Source organism: Eucalyptus grandis, chromosome 8, assembly GCF_016545825.1.
Source record: "Eucalyptus grandis isolate ANBG69807.140 chromosome 8, ASM1654582v1, whole genome shotgun sequence".
NCBI classification, from domain to species: domain Eukaryota; kingdom Viridiplantae; phylum Streptophyta; class Magnoliopsida; order Myrtales; family Myrtaceae; genus Eucalyptus; species Eucalyptus grandis.
The window spans coordinates 46957698-46981149 of record NC_052619.1 but is presented as its reverse complement, the minus strand read 5'-3'; the positions used below and the strand labels follow the sequence as shown (position 1 = coordinate 46981149).

The following is a 23452-nucleotide window of genomic DNA, read 5'->3' as shown; positions in this document are numbered from 1 at the left end:
ACAATCTTAAAGGACTTAAAAGACTCATTAGGATTAGTATTAAGTACAACCTTGTTATGGTCACTATCTAATGAAAATGGCTTACAATAGGACTTATTATTATTTTTATAAAAAAGAAAAAAAGCCACATGGGACCTTAGTATGTCCTAAAACTACTTCATTTAGATTCTGTGATGTAAAATTCGGGGTATTCCTATAGGTGAGGGAAGAAAAACTTTATATTCAATTGGGAGAGATATGACGTATGGGTATCATTACATTAAAATAAATAATGTATTTATAATTGAGCATCCGATTATCGGACTACCGTGAAAAATCTTGTGTTTCACATGGTGTCTAGAATAATCAGTGTTTCTTGGTTCTAGACAAGTTCAATTTTTTGGTCTATGAAATGGGTATAATTATCTGCATTTTTTTTTTGAAAAATACTAGCATTTAATAATCCTCATTTATTACAAGTTTGAGGATTTTAATGCTTTTTGAAAACAGAACACTATTGAAATAGAATAGGATGTCATACAGAGTAAAACCCTCTCTTTCTTCCTCGCTCTGGCGCTGCTTCTAAGCCAAGTGAAGCACTCCGCTCTGCTCTCACTCTTGCTCATTTCAGTCCGACCGGCGAAGAGAAATCCGAAACGAGAGCCTGCTTCCAAAACCCTAATCGCCCATCGGACGGAACCCGCCGATATCGGGAGAAAAATCGGTGCTTTATTCGGTTCCGTCTCGCTTCGCCGACGCCGCAAAGATGGCAGAATCGGAGGCGGCCGCCGGATCTGCGGGGGCAGCGGAGGCGTCCCTGAAAGACAAGGGCAACGAGTTCTTCAAAGCCGGGAATTACCTCAAAGCGGCAGCTCTCTACACTCAGGCCATCAAGCAGGATCCTCAGAACCCCGCTCTGTACAGGTCTCTTCGCCCTGTTTGATCAAGAAGCTGCCTTTGAGTGTTTGTTTCGCTAGTGCAGTTTGGAAAAAGTGGTTCTTGGCAACGATCAGGACGTGGGTTTTTGTTGGGTGCTTTGGTTCTTTTGGTCTAGTGGTTCTGTAGTCGACTCAATGGACTGGCGTTGCTTTGCTTGTTTGTGAATAGTGTTTGGGGCAGGTGGGTAAAAAGGGTAGGTTTTGGGAGCCTTTTCTTTACCAATGTAACCTATTTCTATAGACTAAATTTGAGTTTAGGGGTTGGATGATGTCTTGGGTGATGATGACTATTTAGTTTGGAGGAAGTGTGGGGAAAATTTGAGCTGAACGTTTGCTGCCAATGGATGAGCTTGACTTGTTATATAGATGGTTGTGACTTTTACAATTGTAGCTTTTTCAACCATAGTTAGTGCCTGGGGGTAACTTCTGCGAAGGCGCAATCTTGAAAGTGATAATGTATTCTAGTGTTTTGTGTGTGTGTGGAGAACTTTGAAGAATATGATCCTGAACTGTTGATTTTGGTGGTTTGTGTACCTTTATCTTAAGAAATCTCTGTGCATCTTGTAGTTTTACTTGTTGACCATTGCGGTAGAAAGACATGGAGTGTCAACGAGTGGTGCCCTTTGATAGAAAGAGATATGCTCAACTGAGTGAAATTTATGTGGCTTCTATTTCTTTGCTAAGAAGGACAATGGAATGTTGACAGTTGCCTAATAGGATGAAGACAGAACCAGGAAAAAGAAACAGGATTACTAGGAATCCACATAAATTGTTATCTGATTGCATGCCTAGAAATGAAAATTTGGTTGATTCAGTGGCCACTGTCATCATCACTCTATTGATCAGTAGTGGTACTTTGGCGTGTCTGGTATAACAACATTGAAGCGAAAAGATGCACAATAGCACCAGCGAATTGTTTCATAGTAAAATCTGCAATTTTTCCCATTCTTTAGTAGTAGAATTGGCAACACACTTCTTTTGTTAGATAGCACGTAGTTTACTTGGCATCTTCAAGACCTGGTTGTAATTTTCTGTAAGACTTCTGGGGCTGAGCAGATTCCATCTTTCAGATTAGCATACAAGCATAGTTTCTAACTTTCGTGTTGTTTTTATAGCAACCGAGCTGCTGCCTTTCTGCATTTGGTCAAGCTCAGCAAAGCACTAGCCGATGCTGAGACAACGATCACATTGAATCCTCAGTGGGAGAAGGTACATTTTATGGGCATCATGTGTCTACGTGGCTGGATGTTTCTTTTTCTCTTCTTATTCAGGGAAAGTTGATGTTTGTCCAGGGCTATTTCAGAAAAGGATGTGTATTGGAGTCAATGGAACGGTATGACGAGGTATTACTTGAGAAGACCAATCATTTCCTTTTTCTCTTTTATTATTATTTATTGTTATTTTTTACTTTAGACCAGGTCTTTTGTGCTTCAACAAGTTTGTTTCCTTATGTTCACATGTATAGGCCTTAGCTGCCTTCGAGACTGCCATGCGATATAATCCACAAAGCTCAGAAGTAACAAAGAAGATTAAGAGGTTGAACCAGTTGGTCAGAGATAAGAAGCGGGATCAGGAGGTTGAGAATTTGAGATCCAATGTTCAGATGGCGAAGCACTTGGAACCACTAAAGTCTGAACTGGTAGGCCATATTCTTCACTGGCTGTCTTTTTAGGGGAAATGTTTGTAAGTCTTATTTGCTATCCTGTTTGTACACGTGCTATTTAAATTTAGTTGTCCATTAGTTTCCTGTATTAGTCTATCAAGATTTTTAGTATCCTGGGTTTTCAGACACCTGATGAGGTCTATGAACCTGGACATAGTTCCTTTGAAACTTTTTGATGATAAATCTGAATTTCTCTCTTTTCTGCAGTCTGGGAAGTATGGCCAGAAAGAAGGATGGGAAGAAGTACTGTCATTTGTCATTGAGACATTGGAAACAGCAGTTAAATCTTGGCATGACACTTCTAAGGTTGACCCTAGAGTTTATTTCCTCCTTGATAAAGAAAAGACAGACACTGAGAAATATGCTCCTGTTGTTAATATTGATAAGGTAATGGGATCTATTTCAATATTTTTTCTCCAAGTTATATAATGTGGTCAACATCATAGTTTCTTTTCATTATTATCCTGGCAATTTGAAATTTCACAAAAGATAGTCAACATCATAGTTTCTTTTCATAATTATCCTGGCAATTTTGAAATTTTACCTTTCATTTGAATGTCTAATGAGATAATACGCACTGAGTTTCTTCACCCTTCTATATTTGTGGAATTAGACTCCAATTATGATATGATATTGTATCATGGTTTGACTTCTTTCTGTATTTTTTGCAATGTGCCAGGCATTTGAATCACCTCATACCCACAGCAGTTGTTTTCCATTTCTTAGACAATATTCTGAGGATTCATTCTCCAAAGCAGCTTGCGTAGTTGCTCCCAAAAGCATTATTTCTTACCCCCAGGTACTATTAATGTCTGCAAGGTCAATGTACTGATATTGGTGTATGAAATGTTGGATATGCTTTCTGAACTGTGGTTACACATATTCAGTTTCTGGAAGGATTTAATTTCATTGGCATGCACCAAAATAATGGTTTAGCATACCCAACTGGAAGATGGCTTTTTTATTTATCTATTCTCAGTTTTGTCTATCCACGAAACCCAAATTTATTCTCCTTTATTTTTCTTCCTTCTGTGACTCTGTCTCGCTTGGTAGAAGAAAATGTATGGAAGAGTAGATTAGAAGAGGACGTTGTACATATTAAAAAGCATTTGCATGGAATGGAAATTCTTTTCAGACACCTAATTACTTTTCAAATAGCAATGCTCTCAACCAAGAAAAATAGAGTTGGCAACAGCATCCCATCCTTCGGGGTTGGCAAAATTTTTTCGCAATATCATAAAATGAGAGTTGCTTTGGCTTTTTGGCTGGAATCCTTCAGAATGATAATCACATCTTTTGGAGCATCTTTCATCCTTTCTTGTTTAATCCTCTTAAGTACATTGCTTTTGTACTCAGCAATTACTTTGCTTTCACGAGAACTTGTTATTGACATTCAAATGTTTGTAGATTTGGCTGGCATGAGAAGTTTTCTACTAGAGGAAATTCACTCTAAGACTAGATCTGGCATTTATAAGTTGTCACGAAGTCTATTCTGACCTTTTTACTAGTTGCGTGTTCTTCGTCTAGTATACATATGTCGACATTTCTGAAAATACACATTCAAAGGTATGGCGATGGATCTAATTTCGCCTGGTTGGTCAAATGATATTCTGACAGGTCTGGAAAGGCCAAGGTTCAAGGAAGTGGAAACATGGGCAAAATGATGGGTTCTTTGTCCAATTTGAATGTCCATCCACTCGGAAATTATGGTTTATTCCTAGTTCTACTGAAAGAGGGAAGACATTGTGCAGGTTTTTTTCCTTCTCCTACCCCACTTTGGTCTCTTGCATTCATGCTTCCGTTAGTATAAACTGAGCATTTCTGTTTCTCATCTGTACCCTTTAAGTAAACAAAGAGATAAAAGCCAAAAGAGAGTACTGGAGTGTTCTTTCCGCTCAGATAGAATGTCAAATGTATAGATTCTTATTCTGCTACTACTGTTTCTGCTTGATAAATAATTACCAAGGAACTTTAAAAAATCCTTAATCTTTAGTATATAGTAGGTTGTAATATTTTTGTGATTGGGCTTTGGTAGAAGGAACTTACTATGTACACATTCCCTTTCTCTCACCTTTAATGTGGCCTAATTATGTGAGTGTATACTGGTGTATCTCAAACCTACTTTTGGTAGAACTGTACCCTTCTGCGAATTAGTTTGGTGCATCTGAGTTTCTTTTTTATGAACTTCTGGAGTCTCGGAAAGCTATGCATGTTCTTTCCCTATTTTTCCTGTGTTTCAGAATTTGGAAAGCAAGCTCTTTTATTTTTGTCCTCCACTATATTATAACCTTCTAGTTGTGTTAGCAATCTTAAATAAGGTAATTACTAACACTGGAATCTCTTTCTCCTCTAATGATGGTACTGCTTTTGCAATATTTTACGAATTATCAAGTGGCTTCTCAAAACATCCCCTTGAAAATCTCTTCAACCAATAATTGGATTGTTTTGTATGGTTTAATCCAAGATATTGTCACAGAAAAACCTGGATAAGAAGGCTGTTCGACACTTTAGATGGCTTAGAAATTTCAATTACATAACTGGAGAAGCTGGTGTGTATATCAATATTCTGTTCCGAAAAGAAAAAAAATCTAGATATTTTGGACTGTACTTAGGTAACATTTTGGGTGGTCAAGCCAAAAAGAAAAGGTAACATCTTGGGAAGAGTGTCTTCCCTAGCATTTCCTTTGACTGTTTTATAGTGTCCTTTTCCACTACTATCTAGGTCTCAACATAATCTCTCAAGAAAACAAATCACTTCTTATTCTTCAAGCAAACTTGACCTTTTAATGAGCTGAGTCATGGATCGACTTTCACTTGTTACTTTTTGCATCAAATCTTACAGGTCATGTACTTTGATATATTCTTAAATCTGAAATACTTGAAATTTTCACAAAATGCAAATGTCAATTTGTAGAGTTACACATTTTTTTTGTATTGAAGTTTGAATAATTTTTTAAATTTTAACAGAAAAACATAAACCTTTCGCTTTTATTTAAGTTGAAACGAACAGGCCTCGGCTTGCAGCTATCTCTTTTACAGTTTTTACATGGTATTATGCAATTGGGTCATATTTATCTCTCTGGCTCAAAGTTTGAAAACTAGTATTTCAGCACCTATATCGTTAGATGCTTCAACTACTTTACTCTTAGCACTGATGTATTATCAGGCTTGGAATTATTATCTGGATCTGATATTGATGAACTTGGCTTTGATACTATGAGGGGGTTATGATAGGGAGTAATAAGCGATCTGAGACAAGTATGCTATTTCTTAACAAATGACCCTTCTCTTAACCTCAAAAGGGATTGCCTCTTAGTCTTCAAACGCCATTAATGTATACCATAAGGCATTCATGGCCTATAAAATTTCTAATCCACAAGATTCACAATATGGCAAGTGGAGAGGATACTAGCACAGCTAAACTCATCTTATTGGACTAACAAGATAATTCTTACTATTTAATGCTATCAAGTCTTGGTGGAGGAAGAGAAGTGTTTAGAATATCGCTGTAAAGTGTATATAAACCAATTATTTTAGCCAATTCTTATTCCTCAACTTCTATTAGAAGTTAAAGGCTAGGGCATTATGGACTTTTACATACAACCACATAGGCATCTGCCAAATGTTCTTCTAGAGCAATAATACAAATTTCCCTCTTTTACAAATGGAAGGACAATAATAAAAGCACTTCGGCCAAAGGCAGTGGTCTGCGTAACATGTGGTACACTAATACAAACCTAGCGAACAAACTGCTTTATTAAAGTCGATACTTTTTTACGGGCTCGTGATATGGGTCAAGATTTAAGTCTTCGTGATCTAATTGGAATATGGGTTTACTATGCTAGTGCTTTTTCCTGGATGGAGCTTGGGGTCTATTTATCTTGAGTGCTGGAGTTGGGTCCCAAAGGCCATATGCACGGTCTGGGATGTGGTTACTTCCTGTCCGGCTTGTTGGCATATGACCTGTGTTGAGACTTGGTTGTGGCCAGCTATCTAAACTCATAACCCTGAGCTTAAAATCTCATAATTCTTGTGGTCTTGGAAAAAACCCATTAGTTTCATGGATTGCTTCTGTATTGTTCCAAAGCTTGGTGGATGACATACCTCTCTAGTCGTCTCATATGTTTGGAAATAATCCTATGGAACTTGTTCTTAGTAAGCACGGGTCAATATAGAATGTGGGATGGTGTGATTCTTTTTTGTAGGGAATTCTCTCGATTTCTCTATATTTGACTTTAAGATCCACAATACTACATTTAAAGGATCTGTATGCCTTTGCAGTGGAATATGCACAATTAAGTTGCTGCGAGGTCCCAGAGTTGTACAAGTGAATGTAGAATCTTTCGCATAGGTTTAAAACATTGATGGTCCATTGAATATAACAGTCGTATGAATTTTAGGATCCGGATTAAGGTCAAAACTCTTTGAGAAACAACTTCTTCCAAAACTCGAGGAATAAAACCACTCAAGGACTTTTACAAAATGACTGAGATCATGTTGTTGATATCATTCATCGATGAAATGGTTTGTATTAGTGTGATATCATTATGTGGTATGGTTGGGGTTCTTTATCCTTTTTGCTTGAGAAGTTTTTTGAAACCTTTGCTTGCTTTCACTTTCTTCAGATTACATGTGAAGTATGCCTCCTTTCAAAGCTTGAGTATTTAATCTGGTAGCACTTTCACCTGCTTCTCAGAAGTCAACCTTCTTCCCTCTTTTCTTGAACCATGACTTGCTCTTTACGTAGTCACTTGAATAGAGACCACCCATCCTATTTTTTGCTAGAACATTTTTGCATACTAATTGTTTGTTGCTTTTTCAAAAGGCTTGTTTTATGAAGCTCAAGTGGCATATTGCAGACCAAATTGGCTAGAATAGACCTCTTCTTCTTATGTTTCTGGATCCCATGTATAGAAATCGTGTCTTTATCTCTGGAGCCTCAATTTACATGAAATCTTGCAGGGATCCTGTGGAATTGGACGTCAGTGCACATGAACTTCTTCCACGTCTGTTCAGGGGGAAACATTCCAGTTCTGAGAAGTAGTGCCAAGTGTAGCTGCTGGGGCTTTATCTGAGGAACATGTCAGCTGATCGGAAGAATGGGCCATGACAGTGAGCCTTGATATGATGTGACCCTGTTTTGGATTTGGTGAACGCCTGCGATACTGTGCTTAGCCCATGCACCTTCTTCTGTTGTCTTGTGGGTTTTGCTTCATTTTTTCTGAGGCTGCATTTCATTATCACTCTCATGATTATTGCTTTTGATGTTAAGCCCTTTGAATTTAAGCTCGCTCTCGATGGTAATGGGCAGTGTGAGGTCTTTATTCATAGCTGCAAGTGGTCTTGAGGTCACCTTGAAGCTGCTGCTAATTTCCACAATTTTTGTAGAAAAGCTAAAAACCTTTTTAGGTCTAGGGTTCTCATTTGGTTTTTGATACTCCGATTATGTCTTGGTTTTTGTAAGTTTGCCATGTATTTATGACAATATGTATGATGCTGAAAGTTGGTTTCTGGAGTTGTTCCTGACCTCAAGGAAGAATATCTCAATTATTAGATTGTATTTTTTTTTCCTGACGACGTTGTAAGGAATTTAATTTTTTCCTAGTCAACTTACGGGCATTAATGTCACATGCACTATTGTTGATAGTTGTGCTTGTCTTATCAGTTCTATAGTTTTTCACTTACTGGGAAGTCGACTTTTGAGGCGGTTATCTTTGTTATATATTGATCTGTAACATAATATTACCGCAGAATTCACGTCTTCATTGATTGGAAGGTTAAATGTTAAGAATGTGCAGTGGTTCCTTCTCTCGAGCATTTGCACATCAATCTGAAGTTGCTGCTTTGAGATTCGATTGTCATATTATTTCTCTACCAGAGGAGCATGTGAAACTGGGGGGACTTGGTAAATTCTTGCATGGACCCTTAAGTACTTTGCCTAATTCTCATAATTCCCATGTTCTGAGCGGGGGAAGTGAAGTAAAACAAGAGCCATTGTGACATCCTGAAATTTGGCCCATGATTTGGATTTATGAAATGGTTGTTTCGTCGATGCGCTTATGGTTAATTTACTCGGAACTGATTACTTATGAGTTAATTAATCTATTAGGTGAGGTTGGTAAGGGATATAAACGCGACAGACTAGAAAATTCGATTGAAAATCGAATGATTGACTATAATAATCTCGAAAATCGAACGATTGACTATAATAATCGGCAAAGGTCAATACAACACTGTTATAAATCAATTAGCGAACGGATATAAGTCGATTTGATGGAATCGCGTAGTCGAATTGCGGGTGGTTCCGCAAGATTACGATATTCGCGTCGAATGACAGTAATTCGATTTTCTATTGATATTATACTCGGGATTCGTGCCTAACAGGGATAATAATTGGTTTGGTAAGAAACTGATGATGGGAGGAAGGTATTCCATTCCTCCCAACCGAAAGGGTGGACTTGAAAAGCTGGCACCCAACTTGAATGGCATATGTAGATTCTGTGAAAGGGAACATGGATCAGCCCCGTCTTCTACTAGAACGGGAGCTTGTTATGGATGTGTGGCCAGCATGACCATCAGGTGAGGAATTGTCTACGTAGGCTCATGGGAGCGCAGGCACCCAGATAGGGCACTATTAGGATGGGTGACCTCTTGGAATAGTGTCTATCCATGTGCCAAAGAATAAAACCATGAGGCTTAGCATGGGATAGGCCAAAGCGGATAATATCTCTGTGAGTTAGTCCCTATCGAAATAGGACCCCTCCAGTAGATGTGTAGCTTGAGGACGAACTAGGCGAAATATGGTGGGCCTGTAACAACTCCGACCGATGAGGGCAGCGAGTGGTCGCCAAGGCTAGAGGGCCTGAGCAAAGAGCGGCTCCTAAAAGGCTTCTAGGATGACGAAGGGGACATGAATGAATCGGACTATGCATCGATCGGGAGAGGTAGTGTTTCTCAAATAATTTTATTAGAGTGGTGCAGCGAAAGTATGGTTAAACTTGTAGAACTTCGGTTTATTGAAATAAGGTTGGAGAAAAGAGGACCACTAGCTAGAATTATACTTGACTATTTTGCCTATGTGTGATTTTGATGTGATCATTGAAAAGAGTTGGCGCAAGGAGCAACAAGTTGTATTGGATTGTTATTGGATTGTTGCTTGGCTCAAGGAGCATCTTGCTGTAATGGATTGTTGTCATACAGTAATCCAATTTAACTCATCAGCGGGTGGTAGTTTCGTGTTTGTTAGAAATCGAGGAGGACCCTCGATCACTTTGATTTCGTCACTTGAGGTGACTCAACTATTGGATAAAGGTTGCCAAGATTATTTGGCGACCGTTGTTAATTCGTTGGTTGAGGAACCAAAGATGGAGGACTCTTGCAACTTCTCGAGGTTCCCAAGTGGAAATGGTAACATATCACAATTGATTTTGTGATGGGATTGTCGAGGAGTCAGCGGGGTAATGATAGGAGTCATTGAGATAATAATTTTATTTGGGTTGTAGTCGACAGATTGACGAAGTCTGCTCACTTCATCGCTGTACGAAAGGACTTTGCATTAGAAAAATATGCTGAATTGTACGTGCGACAGATAATTCGTCTTCATGGAGTACTAGTGATGATCACGTCAGATTGAGATCTGAAGTTTACGGCAACTTTTTGGAAAAGTTTGCAAACTGCCTTGGGAACAAAGCTGCAGTACGGCATGGCCTATCATTCATAGACGGATGGCTAGTCGGAAATGACGATTCAAACCCTCGAGGACTTGTTGCGAGCTTGCATATTGAACTTCAAAGGAAGCTAGGTGGAACAGTTTCATTTAGTTGAGTTCGCCTATAACAATAGTTATCAGCAGAATATCCAAATGGCACCATTTGAAGTGTTGTATGGTAGAGCCTGCAGAACTCAAATTTGTTGGGACGAAGTTGGAGAACGTAAGATCACGGGTCCTAAGTTAGTTCAGCAGTCAGTGGGCATCGTCAAAGTCATTCAAGAAAGACTCAAGACCGCTCGGAGTTGTTAGAAATGTTATGCAGATAAGCGACATAGACCCTTGGAGTTTCAAGTAGGTAAATATGTATTCCTCAAAGTGTCACCGATGAGGCTTTGCGCTTTGGTAAGAAAGGGAAGTTAAGCCCAAGGTACGTCGGTCCCTTTAAGATTTTGGAGCGGATTGGGACTTTGGCGTATTGTCTCGCTTTGCCCCTGAGACTTGCACAAGTGCACGATGTCTTCCACGTGTCGATGTTGAGGAAGTCTAAATTTGATCCAACCCACGTACTGAATTTCAAATAATTAGATGTGGACGAGAGGGTGTTGTATGTGGAGAGACCGGTTCGGATAGTGGATTAAAAGAGCAAGTGCTACGCAACAAGACAATCCCCTTGGTTAAAATAGTCTAGCAACATCATGGAACAGAGGGAGCCATGTGGGAAAGCGAAGAATCGATAAGACGTCAATACTCTCGCCTTTTTGTGGAAGAATTGTAATGGTTTAAATTTCGAGAACGAAATTCTTATAAGAGGGGAAGAGTTGTAACATCTCGAAATTTGGCCCATGATTCGAATATATGAAATGGTTGTTTCGTCGACACGCTTATGGTTAATTTACTTGAAACTGATCACTCATGAGTTAACTAATCTATTAGATGAGGCCGTTAAGGGATATAAACGCGACAGATTAGAGAATTCAATTGAAAATCAAACACTTGACCATAATAATCGACAAGGGTCAATACGACACAATTATAAATCGATTAGTGAACGGATATAAATTAATTCAATGGAATCGCGTAGTCGAATTGCGGGTGGTTCTGCAAGATTACGATATTCGTGGCGAACGACTACAACCCGATTTTCTATCGATATTATACTTGAGATATGTAATTGAAACCTCGCAATTATGTGACAACCGAGGGTCATCTACGATTTGGAGATGTACAAATGTGGATCGACAATTATCGACCACGGGTCAAACATGCTAAAATCTCTAAAAGCTATTCGATAGGTTAGGTTGTACTAAAATCACGTTTGGCCGATTTTAACCACGAAATTAAATTCGGTCTCGGGAATTGGACGTTCGAGCATGTCCTGATTCATTTATAGGACGTCATCTCATCTTTCGGCGAATTTTCGTCGAGTCCGAAATTTTGAGGAAAAATGATTTTCGGCAAAAAGAAAAAGAAATAGAAATTTGGATGGGCTAAAGATTTGGGTTTTTCTACCCTAAATTGGTTTATTTTGGGTGAAATTAGGACTAACTCCTAATTGGATGAGCTATTGACTTGTTGGGCATGAAGACTTTGGGGCATTTTCAATGAGTGTTTAGATATTTTATTAGGCATTTGATTGGTTATTGCCTTGACTTTCTTGTTCTCACTCTCTCCCTCTTTCCTCTCTATCTTTCATGCATGCATCCCCCCTTCAGCCAACTCCCCCTTCTGCTCTTCTTCCCTCCATCCCTCACTTTCTCATTCCCCTTCCTTCTGCCAATGCTATCTTCATTCACCGCCTCATCCCATCATAATTTCATCCTCACCACCCACACTCACCCACGGCCGCCATCTCCATCCATCTCATGCCATCACCACCGCTAGAATAGCCCCCTCCACCTCCAACTTCTTTTTTTTGGCAGCTGTTGCATCACCACCAGAATCCCACTGCCAGAGTCCCAACTCCACAGCAACGTCCAGCGCCCACTAGAATTCCACCGCAAGCTCACCCTCACGCCTTCAGCAGCTCACCAATCAACCGTCCCGGCCTGACCATCCGCCCCAACAACCCTTGCGACTAGCCGCCTCTACCGAAACCAGCCAAGCCGCGCCAAACTCTCCTTGGCCGAGAAGCTTGAGGGGCTGATCTAGCCTCCGCCAAGCCTCTGTTTGAGACACGTCTCGATTTTTCGTCACCGTCGTGTTGCCGTCGCCATGAGCCCACCACCATCCTAATCCGGTAAGTTAACTCTCTAATCTTTAATTAGGCCGTTAATTACGCTTATGGGGTGTTTAGATTAGTGCTAATCATGATTAGATTAGTGCTAATGAGGATTAGTTCTGTTAATCATAGATTAGTGTTATCTAAGCTTGGTTAGGTTAGTTAACCATGATTAGATTAAGTATCATGGTTAGGTTAATTAATCGTGGTTATGTTAATTAAGTTGGTTTAGCTTGACTTTAGATCCATTTACTGGACCCTCGCTGGTTGCTATTTTTCGAGGTTAAAATATGCTACGATTTTGAGATCACTTTCTTCTTGAAAAATGTTCTAAACATATTCTTTTATAACATATATTTTACTCAAGATTTTATGGATTTAAAAGAACAAGATTTCAGCTTTGTTGCATGCAAAGCAGAATCTCGGTTGGTGCTGGAACCCGTGACCTTTTGGTGTTTAAAGGATTTTTATCAACTCTTAGGGTTCGATTTTTTCAAGATTTTCTTCACAATTTTTTTTCATCATATCTTGAAGTTCAACATAATCAAATTTCATAGCAAATAGACAAGTTTTGGACCTCGATCCAAACTGATTTTGGAAAACATAATTTCTGGACGTGGACACAGTTTTGGTAATGGTTTGGACGATTTACTGCTCCTATTATAGAAAGATCTAGGTCAAGGTGTCTTCATAAAAAGTGTTTGTTTAAGTGTTCTTTTATAACATATTCAAATTTGAGAATTTTCTGAACTTGTTTGGTTATGTTTCTGAAATTATTCTTGGAGGCGTGCGAGTAAACTCGATTTCTACCAGTGAGGGCCGGTTGTGATCTTGTGGTTGTTCTTGGTGTCTTACTTGCTGGAAAATGTATATTTTGTGATTTGGTTGATGTTTGGCACACTAAGAACTTATGCGTGAATTTGAGTGCCGCACGTGCAATATTATGTGATTGGTTGTTTTATGATAATTATCCATTATTATTGTAAAAGATGGTTTTGTGGGCATTTAAATCGAAATTCAGGTGTAGGGTTTGGACACCAAAAATTATTTGCTCAATAAAACAATGAGGTTTTGAACTAGGTGTGTGTAAAGTTTGACGGATTAATTTTGAGTATGTGAGCATCTACGAATTTATTTCGGAAAGTTTTGAACAAAAGAAAAAGAGTTGCGAGGTTTATTATTTGAAAAGTGATTTTGGTGTTCCTGGCTAATAACGACAATAAAAAGTGGTTTGATTGATGGTGTGCTCGTGTGATCACCTAAATACCATAATGCGTATGATTATGCGGGGTAATGAACTCGTCTTGATGCGTATGAATATGCGGGACGATGTCTAATTAAGTTCGGATGGCCCACGTCAATGTATGCCGAGTTGTGGTAGAGGTCGGACCGATGCTCTTTATAGGAATGCTGTTCTGATGCGTATGAATACCTGGGATGAGGCCGTGCCTGATGGGGCAGGACGATGCCCAGTTACGCTGGATGATTGCCGGCTTTTGAATTGGTCGTGGCCAATGGGTCGTAATGATTGGAACACGCTTGACTGGTTGTGCTATTGCGCTTGATTATGTGGCAAAATTGTGTGGTATGGTATGTGACGTGTTATAATGATTTTACCTTATAATCGAGACCTACGTGGATGTTTGAAGGATAAAAATCATGTGTTCCAGTTATTAATTACGCTCATGATATTTATAATAACATATGTGATGTGTTAATATATAGGGACGTGCCGAGGCGAGGTGAGTTTATTTGTGGTGCCTGTTTAGGCTACTTTCGAGACAAATTTGTGTCCTAATCGGGGTTTAGGTTGTTAACTCGCTGTGATTTTATCTTACTCTGTTGTGGTTAACATTTTTTAAGACCGTAGCGTGGAGATTTGCTGAGTGCGGATGTAGTGGGCGCGAGATGCGACACCTTTTTGGCTGCCGTTAGTGAAGTAGGTTAATCCTAATCCTTGAGGATTTTGAGAGGGTCGATAGGAAGTGGCTGTAGAAAGGCTTGTACTATTAAACTTACTAGGGTTAACAGTTGATAAATGAATATGTTGGTTCGGCAATGGTTGCCGTGTTTTACTATCCTTATGTTTGTTTGTTGGCCGATGGTTTATTTAATTTGCTTTCGCATGCATTTAATCAAAAGAAAGAAAAAAAAAGGGTTGGCGATGCATCCTGGGACGTCGCATTTTTAATCGATCGCTGAGGGATGTGTGCGTGCCCGAGGTTCGGGGCATGATAGCCACTATCTAAGGTTATGATAAATTTTATCCTAGGGTAGATTCAACACTTGTCTTAGTAGATGTCAATCACTTGCTTTCGGTTAGCTTCGTTTTTGTTGAGTCTGCTTTTAGTAGTTTGTCAATTTCTTGCCTTAGTCTTCCATCTGCACTATCCCCACGCTCCTCGTCCTCACGGTGAATGAGAACCATGCGATGCTTATCTATGTGAGCACCAATCCTCGATTGGTAGGATCCAATCAATTCTCTGTGCGTGACGAATCCTACGACATTGGACAATTGGGATCCGTCAGTTAGCGTGGCTTGTGTTTGATGCCATCTCTTTCAGGAATCATATTTCTCTTGTGAAAATGATCCATCACATGTCATGGAAAAGCTGACTCTCCCACTATCTGAGGGAGATGAATGACTTCTGTGGCTGTGCCCAAGTTCTTTCGTTTTGTCCGGATCCAAAGAGCAAGAAAAGAAGAAGAAGAAGAAAATTAAATACGAAAGGCATCGGCTTTGATCAAACTGCAAATCCAGGGCTGATGCTATGAATAGTTCTTATAATTATAGAACCTTTGACCAAAAAGGGAAGCTTATTTTCATCGAATACTTGCAGCCTTTTGTTCATGCATCCACTGTGGTCCATGAAGTTGTGGCTAGTACTAAAGCATAGATCTTGGACATAGACATTTCACAGGCTTAAGGAATCCACTAAGATCCCATCAAGAAAAGACGAGCATATAAGTCAGAAAAAAAAGTTTCAAATCAGATCTTGCATTCAACTTCAGTACATAGGACGAAATAGTACTACACTGGGAATGATTTCTTCAAGCTTTTCCTTTCCAAATAAATGGTGGAAGCTCTATTCATCTTCTTCACATTCTTCTTTTCAATCAAACTAAATTTGGCTAAATCAGTAAGTGGGGACACTTGCATCTGTGGTTGTGGTTTGCGTCCTCTGCGGTGATTTATCGATCCCTCGAGCATAGATCATACATTACAGTCTTGCGCACTGAATGCGACCCCAGCATGATTTTGCTTGTAAGTGTGGAGCATGAAGTTGCACGCGCCTACAGCCTCTCCGACTGTCAGATAGATCCATTCTTCACCAAGCGATTCGATGAACTTGGACTTTTCTAGCTTCTTTATCACCTCGCTTCGTGGGTTCGCTATAACAAGCTGAAAAATCATGACGGATGCAACCATTTAGCTCTCTCCAGTCATAGAAGAAACAAGAGGGATTTTCTTTCCATAAATCTCGAAGATTTTCTTTTACCTTGAGTCCTCTTCTGTCGGCATTTTTCTTGGTTTCCTCAAGCATGCTAATTCCACTGGTATCAATGCTTCCGACGGCTGTAACATATCACAAATAAGTTAAATCCAACTATGTAAGTTCTTTTACGGCAAATTGACAGTGACTGGAGATAGAAATTTTCTTATAATATGTATATACCGCTCAAGTCTAGTACAATGTACTGCAAGCTATTTTCTCCCGACGCTTTTGCCCTGTCTTCCTCCTCGTAGATCCACCTTGAAATCCTAAAATCACGAAATACCCCGATTTCTGCTTAAGGTCGAAGCTCAATGAAAATAGTAAGTAGGGTATGGGGTAATGTAGCTAGATGTACCTCTCTCTCAAGTAGTTTGCATTAGCAAAGTAAATTGGTGAGTCTATCTGAAGGATGAGGACTCCAGGGACATGCTGAGCATTTGGGTATTGATCAATGCTTCTATAGATCATGGAGTTGGGAATGTTGCCCATTGCGAAAGTCCTTGGCCTGGCTACGGAGATCAGCACCCTAACCAACGACAACACCACCTACAAGTTCATTTCAATAACATAGTCAGTCTTAAGATTCTGAAGCATATAATTCGGAAGGTTCATGTCATTTTCGTGAGTTGTCGAGCAAGATATACTATGACCGCATACACAATCGTAACTGATAAGGCAATGAATCTCTTGAATAATAAGTTGGGTAGTGCTTTCTCTTTCGTTTTCCTTACCGCAGTGACCAGGCCAATCTCAACACTCCCGAAGACGACACCAATGTACGAGCTAATGCAGACGACGAAGTCAAACTTGTCGATCTTAAAGAGATGGATCGCTGCCTCGTAGTCAATGAGGCCGAGCATGGCGGCCATGATGATTGATGAGAGCACCACGAGAGGAGTGTAATGGAACAGGGGAGTTAGGAATAGCAGTGTGATCATCACTGCCGTTGCCATCACAATGTTGGACACTGCACTCTTGCACCCAGCGTTGAAGTTCACTGCTGTTCTTGAAAATGGCCCTGTAATCAAAGACAAACACATGTAACACATATCAGTTTGATTTGTTGCAATTCAGAATGAATATGAAACTTTCACTCATCATGTGTTTGAGTTAGTTTGCCGTAGGAAATTAGTACCTGAGGTTAGGTAGCAAGAAGTGCAAGAGCCTGCAATGTTCATCATGCCAAATGCTATCATTTCTTTGTTGCCATCAATGTGGTAGTTCTTGAATGTGGCAAAACTCCTCCCAACAGCTACACCTTCCTGCACACCATACATTGACGTTAAGTCTATTTCGCTCACATCAATTACTGTGCATTATATTGCTATTAAATACATTAGACAAGCAAAGGATGCTAGTCATGCAAGTAAACTGGCATGGATGTATTGTAATTTGGGGATCCGATTCAGCGAAGAATTCTTTCAAAAGGGGACTTGAAGAGTGAGAACTTACAGCAAGAGCAATGATGCCAGTGACGATTCCAACTTTAATGGCGGTCATCAAATGTGGCGATCCGAATGCCAGTTCCGTTATAGATGGCGGATTCAAACCTTTCTTCAGGTGCCCGATCTGGATTTAGAAACAAACGTTAAAGAAGGAATGTAACTATACATCGCATGCCCAAAATGAATGTCTTTTTTTTGTGGTATAAACAATCAAAGGACTTTGAATGAAGCCTAAAATGTTTGTCGTGATTGAATTTTTTCGATGAGAAAGTCCATCTTAGATGGATAAATTCTAACCCTATAGACATCTCATTAATCTCATGAATTAGTAAGCTGCAAGCCTAAAGCTAAAGGATTATAGCCTAAACATGATATTGTTTGGCATTTGACGATGTGAGAAATTGAACTTTTGATGCGCACCTAATAGGCACATATGCATTCGTTCCTCGATCACTAGATCGGTCCATGTAGTCGTTATCTGAATTTCCAGCTTTTAATTTCCTTTTCTAGGATTAACTTTTAATTTCTCACAGAGAGAGAGAGAGAGAGAGAGAGAGAGAGAGAGAGAGAGAGAGATTCACCACTTGAACTCCATGTCTCTCAGCCTGACTGAAATAGACGATGACGCTCCCCAAAATGACCGAAGTGAGAGGCGCCATGGCATTTATCCAAAAGAAGGCTGCCCTCTTTTTGCTCTGCCAACGTTGACATGTATATTTTGCAAGCAATTAATTAAAGATATGCATCCCAATAAATATGTTGCAAGAAGATAACATGCATGTAAGTAATCAAGAGAGTTAGGAGTTAATAAAGTGTGCCATAGTTTGTTTTTATAATTTAAACTATTAGACAACGACACGATTCATGTGTTAAATTATTGCAAAGAGACCGTGCGCATGTACATAATCTGAGAGGGAATCACTGAAAGACTAATGTCTTAAAAACACTAGGCATGCTTACAAATTACCACACAGAAGTTTATTCAGATGTGGAATACAGTGTAGATTCTATATATACTATACCAAATATAGCAAGATCTTTCCTTGAAAAGGTTAAAGTAGAAATGAATGACAGTGTGAAGAGCACGAGACTATGCGATGATTCGTCGTCCACTCTATTCGTTCTCCGGAGCTTTTGCAGAACCCACCTAACGCCACTGAGCTTCATGGATAGATTAGGCAATGATCAACTACAATTATTTCAATAACTAGACTCTTTATCCTTTGTTCTTTCTTTGATCTTGTTCTCCCGTTTCTTTTTCTGGTGGGAAAGAAAGGGCACCAACAATTTGCCTCTCTAAGATGAATTCTTGACTATTGGACTCTCTCTCTCTCTCTCTCTCTCTCTCTCTCTCTCTCTCTCTCTCTCTCTCTCTCTCTCACTAATTTGCGAAGTTTTAGGTATTAATATGGTAATAAATCCTTGTCACTGTCGCTGACTCTGCTAGGTTATTTTGTCAACTAATATGTTCATCTTGATTATAATGATGAGAAATTAAAACGAACATATATAGTGGGCTTAATTTTCAACTATTAACTTAACATATAACCTCACTCATGAAGGTGAAAAAATTGCATTTCTTGAAACCCAAGTGAATAAAATAGCATCAGTCTAAATAATTGCATTCTTCTTATACTTACAAGGTATCGGGTGAACAAGAGAAAGAAGAGGAAGCAGCAGCCCATGACTCCACTTTCCCATCGCCACTGCAAAAGAGATAAAACAGAAGTAAATTAAAGACGTTAATAATGATATATGAGAAAGTCCCAACACAGAATGATAACGTCAATGGTTATCGTTGATATTTGGAATAAAAGAAAAAGAGGAAGAGTTCAAGAACCTCGTGGACTTGAGTGATGACGGAGTGCATGACAGAGACGAGATCGGTCTCGTGAGTGAAACGGACCAAGCCAAGCATTCCTTTGAGCTGCTGAAGGCACACCACGGTCGCTGCTCCTCCCATGAACCCGACTATTGTGGCGTGTGACAGAAAGTCCACTACGAACCCCAGCCTGTAAGCATAAAAAAACCGTTAAGTCGATTACAAAGAGAAAAGGACCAGCTAAAATAGCAGCTAAAAGGCGTTCTTGTGTCCCAAAAAAGAAAAATAATTCTGACCAGAAGACAACTTTTTTCCTATAATAGAGTCTGATATTACGTGAGACTCGAAAGGGGAGGGAGAAATCGTATTTTTCTCGATCTCTCTCGTCACCGTTTCCGGTTGTCTTTTAGAGCGCTGTACAAGACCTTTCAATTGCGTAAGACAAAGATCGAAAGTCTTGTTCCCAAGTCCATGCAAGGGCAAGGCTCTTGTGATATAGACTTTAGTCTATTTGGGTTGCATATGAAAAATAAAAGTTTGGGAGAGGAAAAGAACATCATAAAGCTCGTTCGATTGCTTTAAAAGCGATGGATTTGACCATCTACGGCTTGGAAAATGGATTTCAATCCCTCTCGAGTAATCAGCTCATCATATTACACTCATGGGACCACAACAATTTCCAGAAAATCCATTAGCGATTAGAGACGCGTTGCCTTTATAAAAGAATTATGTAAATAGAGTCAATCTACCTCTCGAATGAGCCATGAGAGAGAGAGAGAGAGAGAGAGAGAGAGAGAGTACCTCAAGAAGCCAAGAGAGGCTTGGAAAACACCAGCGAAGAAGGTGGCAGTGAAAACCAGCTGAACATATTCTTTTGTGTGCTCAGTTGGACTCACTTCCTTGCCTAGCATTGTAGATATGAGCAGCGAGGCCACCGCTACCGTCCCCACGGCCAAATCTCTCGAACTCCCCAACATTGCATACACCAATGGCGGCACAAAGCTCGAATCTGCATTCATCAAGAAAGAAGACTTCAGAAAATATAGTTTTTCGATAGTGAGATGGCGAGATTAAGCTCACAGGAGTGGGCGAGAGATGGGATGAAGACAAACACATAGAGTGACTATATGTTACGACAATTGTTTCGTATGTAGCGGCACTCACACAGTCCGATAATTGCGGGTAGGCTCGCCAGTTTGGCATAGCTGATCCCCTGGGGGACGGCGAGGCTGGCGATGGTGATCCCCGCGATGAGGTCAGACTTGAAGGAGTCGAAGGTGTAGCGCGGGGCCCACTCGAGTATCGGGACGAAGTACTGGAGCCCCAGGACGAGCTTCCGGGACCCCGGCTGGCCTCGGAACTGCCGGAACGGGTCATCGGGGAAGAAGGTCTCCTTGAGGGTGGTCATGAGCGACTGGAGGAAGGGCTTGGGCGGGGGGATGGCTACCTTGTGCGGACACTCGTAGTCCATGTTTTCCATTTTGCCCATTATGCGGGAGTGCCCAAATGCGCCTAAAGAAGCCAAATTCAAGCTAGCAAAGCTTTAGCAGCAACACTAACAAGGTAATGTATATTATCTGCAAATATCGAGCTTAGGACTTAGCTAAGAGTTAGGCGGCTTTTGAGAGAGAGAGAGAGAGAGAGAGAAGGGAGAGAGTATCGGAGTGAGGTTGGGTTGGAGATTGGTAGTGCATGGCAATGAAGGTGAGGTGGGTATATATAAAGGAGAGATGAGAGGAGGGAAAGGGATCTTTGCAAATGCTGCTTGGGTCCCATCCCAACACATGGAATGTCGTCAACTTCGTCACAACTTCTCCCCTACCTTCTATGGTGACTATTTTTCAATTTTTTTTTGTTTAGAAATATGATTAAATGATAGGTACTCTTTTATTCGATGGCGAGGTGACAGAGAAATAATCTAAACAAACATTTTCGAGCATGAAAATCTTCCGATTCATTAAGTACGTGTTATATGACCCAAAAAAAAAAAAAAAAAAACACCCATGTAAATTCATTGTATGGATAGCGGTACGGACAAGATTAATCAATACCTAGAGTTTAAGGAGCTTGTGCATTTGGCGTTTCGATGTTTCTTGGCATAGGACCACATGTTAAGATGAGCATGTGAACTATTGATCAAGGGCATGACCAGTGGGGTTTTGCTTTTCTGATAGGCTACCCAGCTTTGTGCTGGGAGTTCCTATAAGAAAGATCACAGATTGAATGAAAGGCAGGTAAACTGGTGGTGTGGACCCATTTTTAGTGAGCTAATCTCTATAAATTGACGGTTTGAGAAGCTAATATTGTAGCATATTGTGGTCAAGCTTGATGGCATGAATCTCATGACTGATGCGAAGACACGTGTTGGATGCAAGTCGCTGTACAAGCCAGTCACAATGGTTTTACCCTTATGATTAAATTTTTATCAAGCTGCTAATCACTACGTTATTAGCCAAAAGGCTCAATTGACTCCGTTAAAATCTACGTCATGCACTAACTTATGCTTTTTAATCTCACACTCGCTTTTCTGGTTGACCATAACCATCGCACTTTCTTGGAAAAGACTGGTAATTTTTCAACGGCCCTATTTGCAGATGCAACAGTAACTTCAGTCGAACCAAAATCTGGAGCGGAAAGCACTCATCACATCCACTCTCGAATCAAAAGTATACGTAGGTGCCCGCTGAGCAATTTCCATTTTCTCACGTGGGCACAAGGCAGGTGTCTGATCGATTAAGGTCGGACTTTCCAGTTACTGGTCTAGAGAGAGTTAGATAGCATAAATGCATGTGTTCTTTAATTCACATACAGTGTATAAAGAGCCTATACCGAAAGTATCAAAGGTTGAGTTTACTCCAAGAGCGAATTTCACGGCGTTAAGACCTGGGGTTGGAATTGAGTCAATTTTATAATGAAAGCATCTCATCATTTGGCACAGTTTGTCAAACCGCATGAAATCGGCGTCCTCTCTATCCTCTGCACCAAACTGGTCTGCGAGTTTGGTCGGTTGTCCGTTTGCTTCTGCGGCTTCTAGCACTCCAATTTTGTTTACTGCATAAGCTTGTGCATCGATTCTTCACCAACTGCATAGAAGGGCTACACTTCTTGATGCTCGACCTAAGTACAATATCCTTTTGGTTTTCAATAGCCGACCTTTTGCATAAATTAATGAAGGGTTCCTGAAAAATCCAAGTTCAACATCCGGCCGAGGAAGCAAATATAGTAGTACCCTTTGTACCCTACGCTTGGCCATAACTCACATTGATATTATTATGCCAGGTCATTTATTCTTCATACATATCAACATAAATCCCGTATGGAAACTATAATACTTTTTAATTAAGGGATATAATCGACAGGCGAACATAATTAGGCAATAATTTCATTCGAAGAAGCAAAATCGAAGAAGCCTACCATATATTGGGGGGAATCTCGTCCCACTAGAGATTTGCCATGTGACATGTACCTCACCAATAGGATTGCTTTCTTAATTGCCTAGAAGGACCGATCCACTTAACACGTGGCGCTCGTTGCCATCGGATCAGCTCGGGAGAATATCCGGGATTTAACGTTGTGATTAGGGCTGCAGCTTATTGGAAACCCTGTTGTTTTATTAGGTATTATTAGAAGTTGGGACGGTCTCGGATTCACATAATGTTTCTAATTAAAAAACGCAATTATGGGCCTGCCTCATGCGATGATTGGAAGGAAATGGAGAAGATTTAGGCCGAACGGTACCTACCATTTGGATATTTCTGTAAAGCGATTCGGGTCTCTTCCGAACGCAATTGAAGGACCGGCACAACATTATGTGGCTATAAAGCAAACAGTAGTGGTATTTGAAACGGGTATTAAAGTAGGACACAATACGGTAGGTAGTCAATATGAAACCACAAGTTGTCGAGCAATCCTTTTTCGTCGTATGTAAAGATATTAATGAGCTGACTATAGCCTCGATTTTATACTGACAGTGATATAATTATTCTCTAGCTAATGCACATGAGCATGACTTCCCGTTACTATCTGCACGAGTGAATTGCTGATAGAAGGGATTGGTGTTGGCTGTCACTCTTTGCGCAATTGAATTGCCGGTTGCGGATGTTGATGATGGTGTTGACCTGGCCTGCTATTCTTTCTCTTCCGCTCCAGACATATGATGTGGGTCTAGAATGGTCATAA

The 23452-nt window shown here is 40.1% G+C and overlaps 2 protein-coding genes across 2 annotated transcripts; one reads left to right on the top strand and one right to left on the bottom strand.

The window, feature by feature from the left end:
- Positions 1 to 502: 502 nt before the first annotated feature.
- Positions 503 to 8226, top strand: LOC104414760 (serine/threonine-protein phosphatase 5). The gene is made up of 8 exons (XM_010025926.3): positions 503 to 903; positions 2033 to 2126; positions 2210 to 2260; positions 2383 to 2556; positions 2788 to 2967; positions 3260 to 3379; positions 4198 to 4331; positions 7543 to 8226. The coding sequence occupies exons 1-8, from the start codon at positions 746 to 748 to the stop codon at positions 7622 to 7624; spliced, it is 993 nt and encodes a 330-aa protein (XP_010024228.1). The 5' UTR covers positions 503 to 745; the 3' UTR covers positions 7625 to 8226.
- A 7248-nt stretch (positions 8227 to 15474) lies between these two features.
- LOC104414759 (sulfate transporter 3.1) lies at positions 15475 to 20948 on the bottom strand. The gene is made up of 12 exons (XM_010025925.3): positions 20438 to 20948; positions 20075 to 20282; positions 19292 to 19463; positions 19092 to 19157; positions 18033 to 18146; positions 17459 to 17575; positions 17142 to 17268; positions 16738 to 17024; positions 16362 to 16552; positions 16187 to 16272; positions 16010 to 16086; positions 15475 to 15912 (listed from the first exon to the last, which is right to left on the bottom strand). Exons 1-12 carry the CDS (start codon positions 20760 to 20762, stop codon positions 15724 to 15726), a joined length of 1959 nt encoding a protein of 652 aa, XP_010024227.2. The 5' UTR covers positions 20763 to 20948; the 3' UTR covers positions 15475 to 15723.
- Between the last annotated feature and the right edge of the window lie 2504 nt (positions 20949 to 23452).

Bases quoted from the DNA above. Each gene is read 5' to 3' on its own strand.
- LOC104414760 (XM_010025926.3), top strand. From the start codon at position 746: ATGGCAGAATCGGAGGCGGCCGCCGGATCTGCGGGGGCAGCGGAGGCG. The intron at 2,557-2,787 runs GTAGGCCATATT...TCTTTTCTGCAG, and splicing joins AACCACTAAAGTCTGAACTG to TCTGGGAAGTATGGCCAGAA. The intron at 2,968-3,259 runs GTAATGGGATCT...GCAATGTGCCAG, and splicing joins CTGTTGTTAATATTGATAAG to GCATTTGAATCACCTCATAC.
- LOC104414759 (XM_010025925.3), bottom strand. From the start codon at position 20,762: ATGGGCAAAATGGAAAACATGGACTACGAGTGTCCGCACAAGGTAGCC. The intron at 19,158-19,291 runs GTTCTTGAACTC...TCTCTTTTGCAG, and splicing joins TCATCACTCAAGTCCACGAG to TGGCGATGGGAAAGTGGAGT. The intron at 17,025-17,141 runs GTACTAATTTCC...CTTTGATTACAG, and splicing joins TTCTTGCTACCTAACCTCAG to GGCCATTTTCAAGAACAGCA.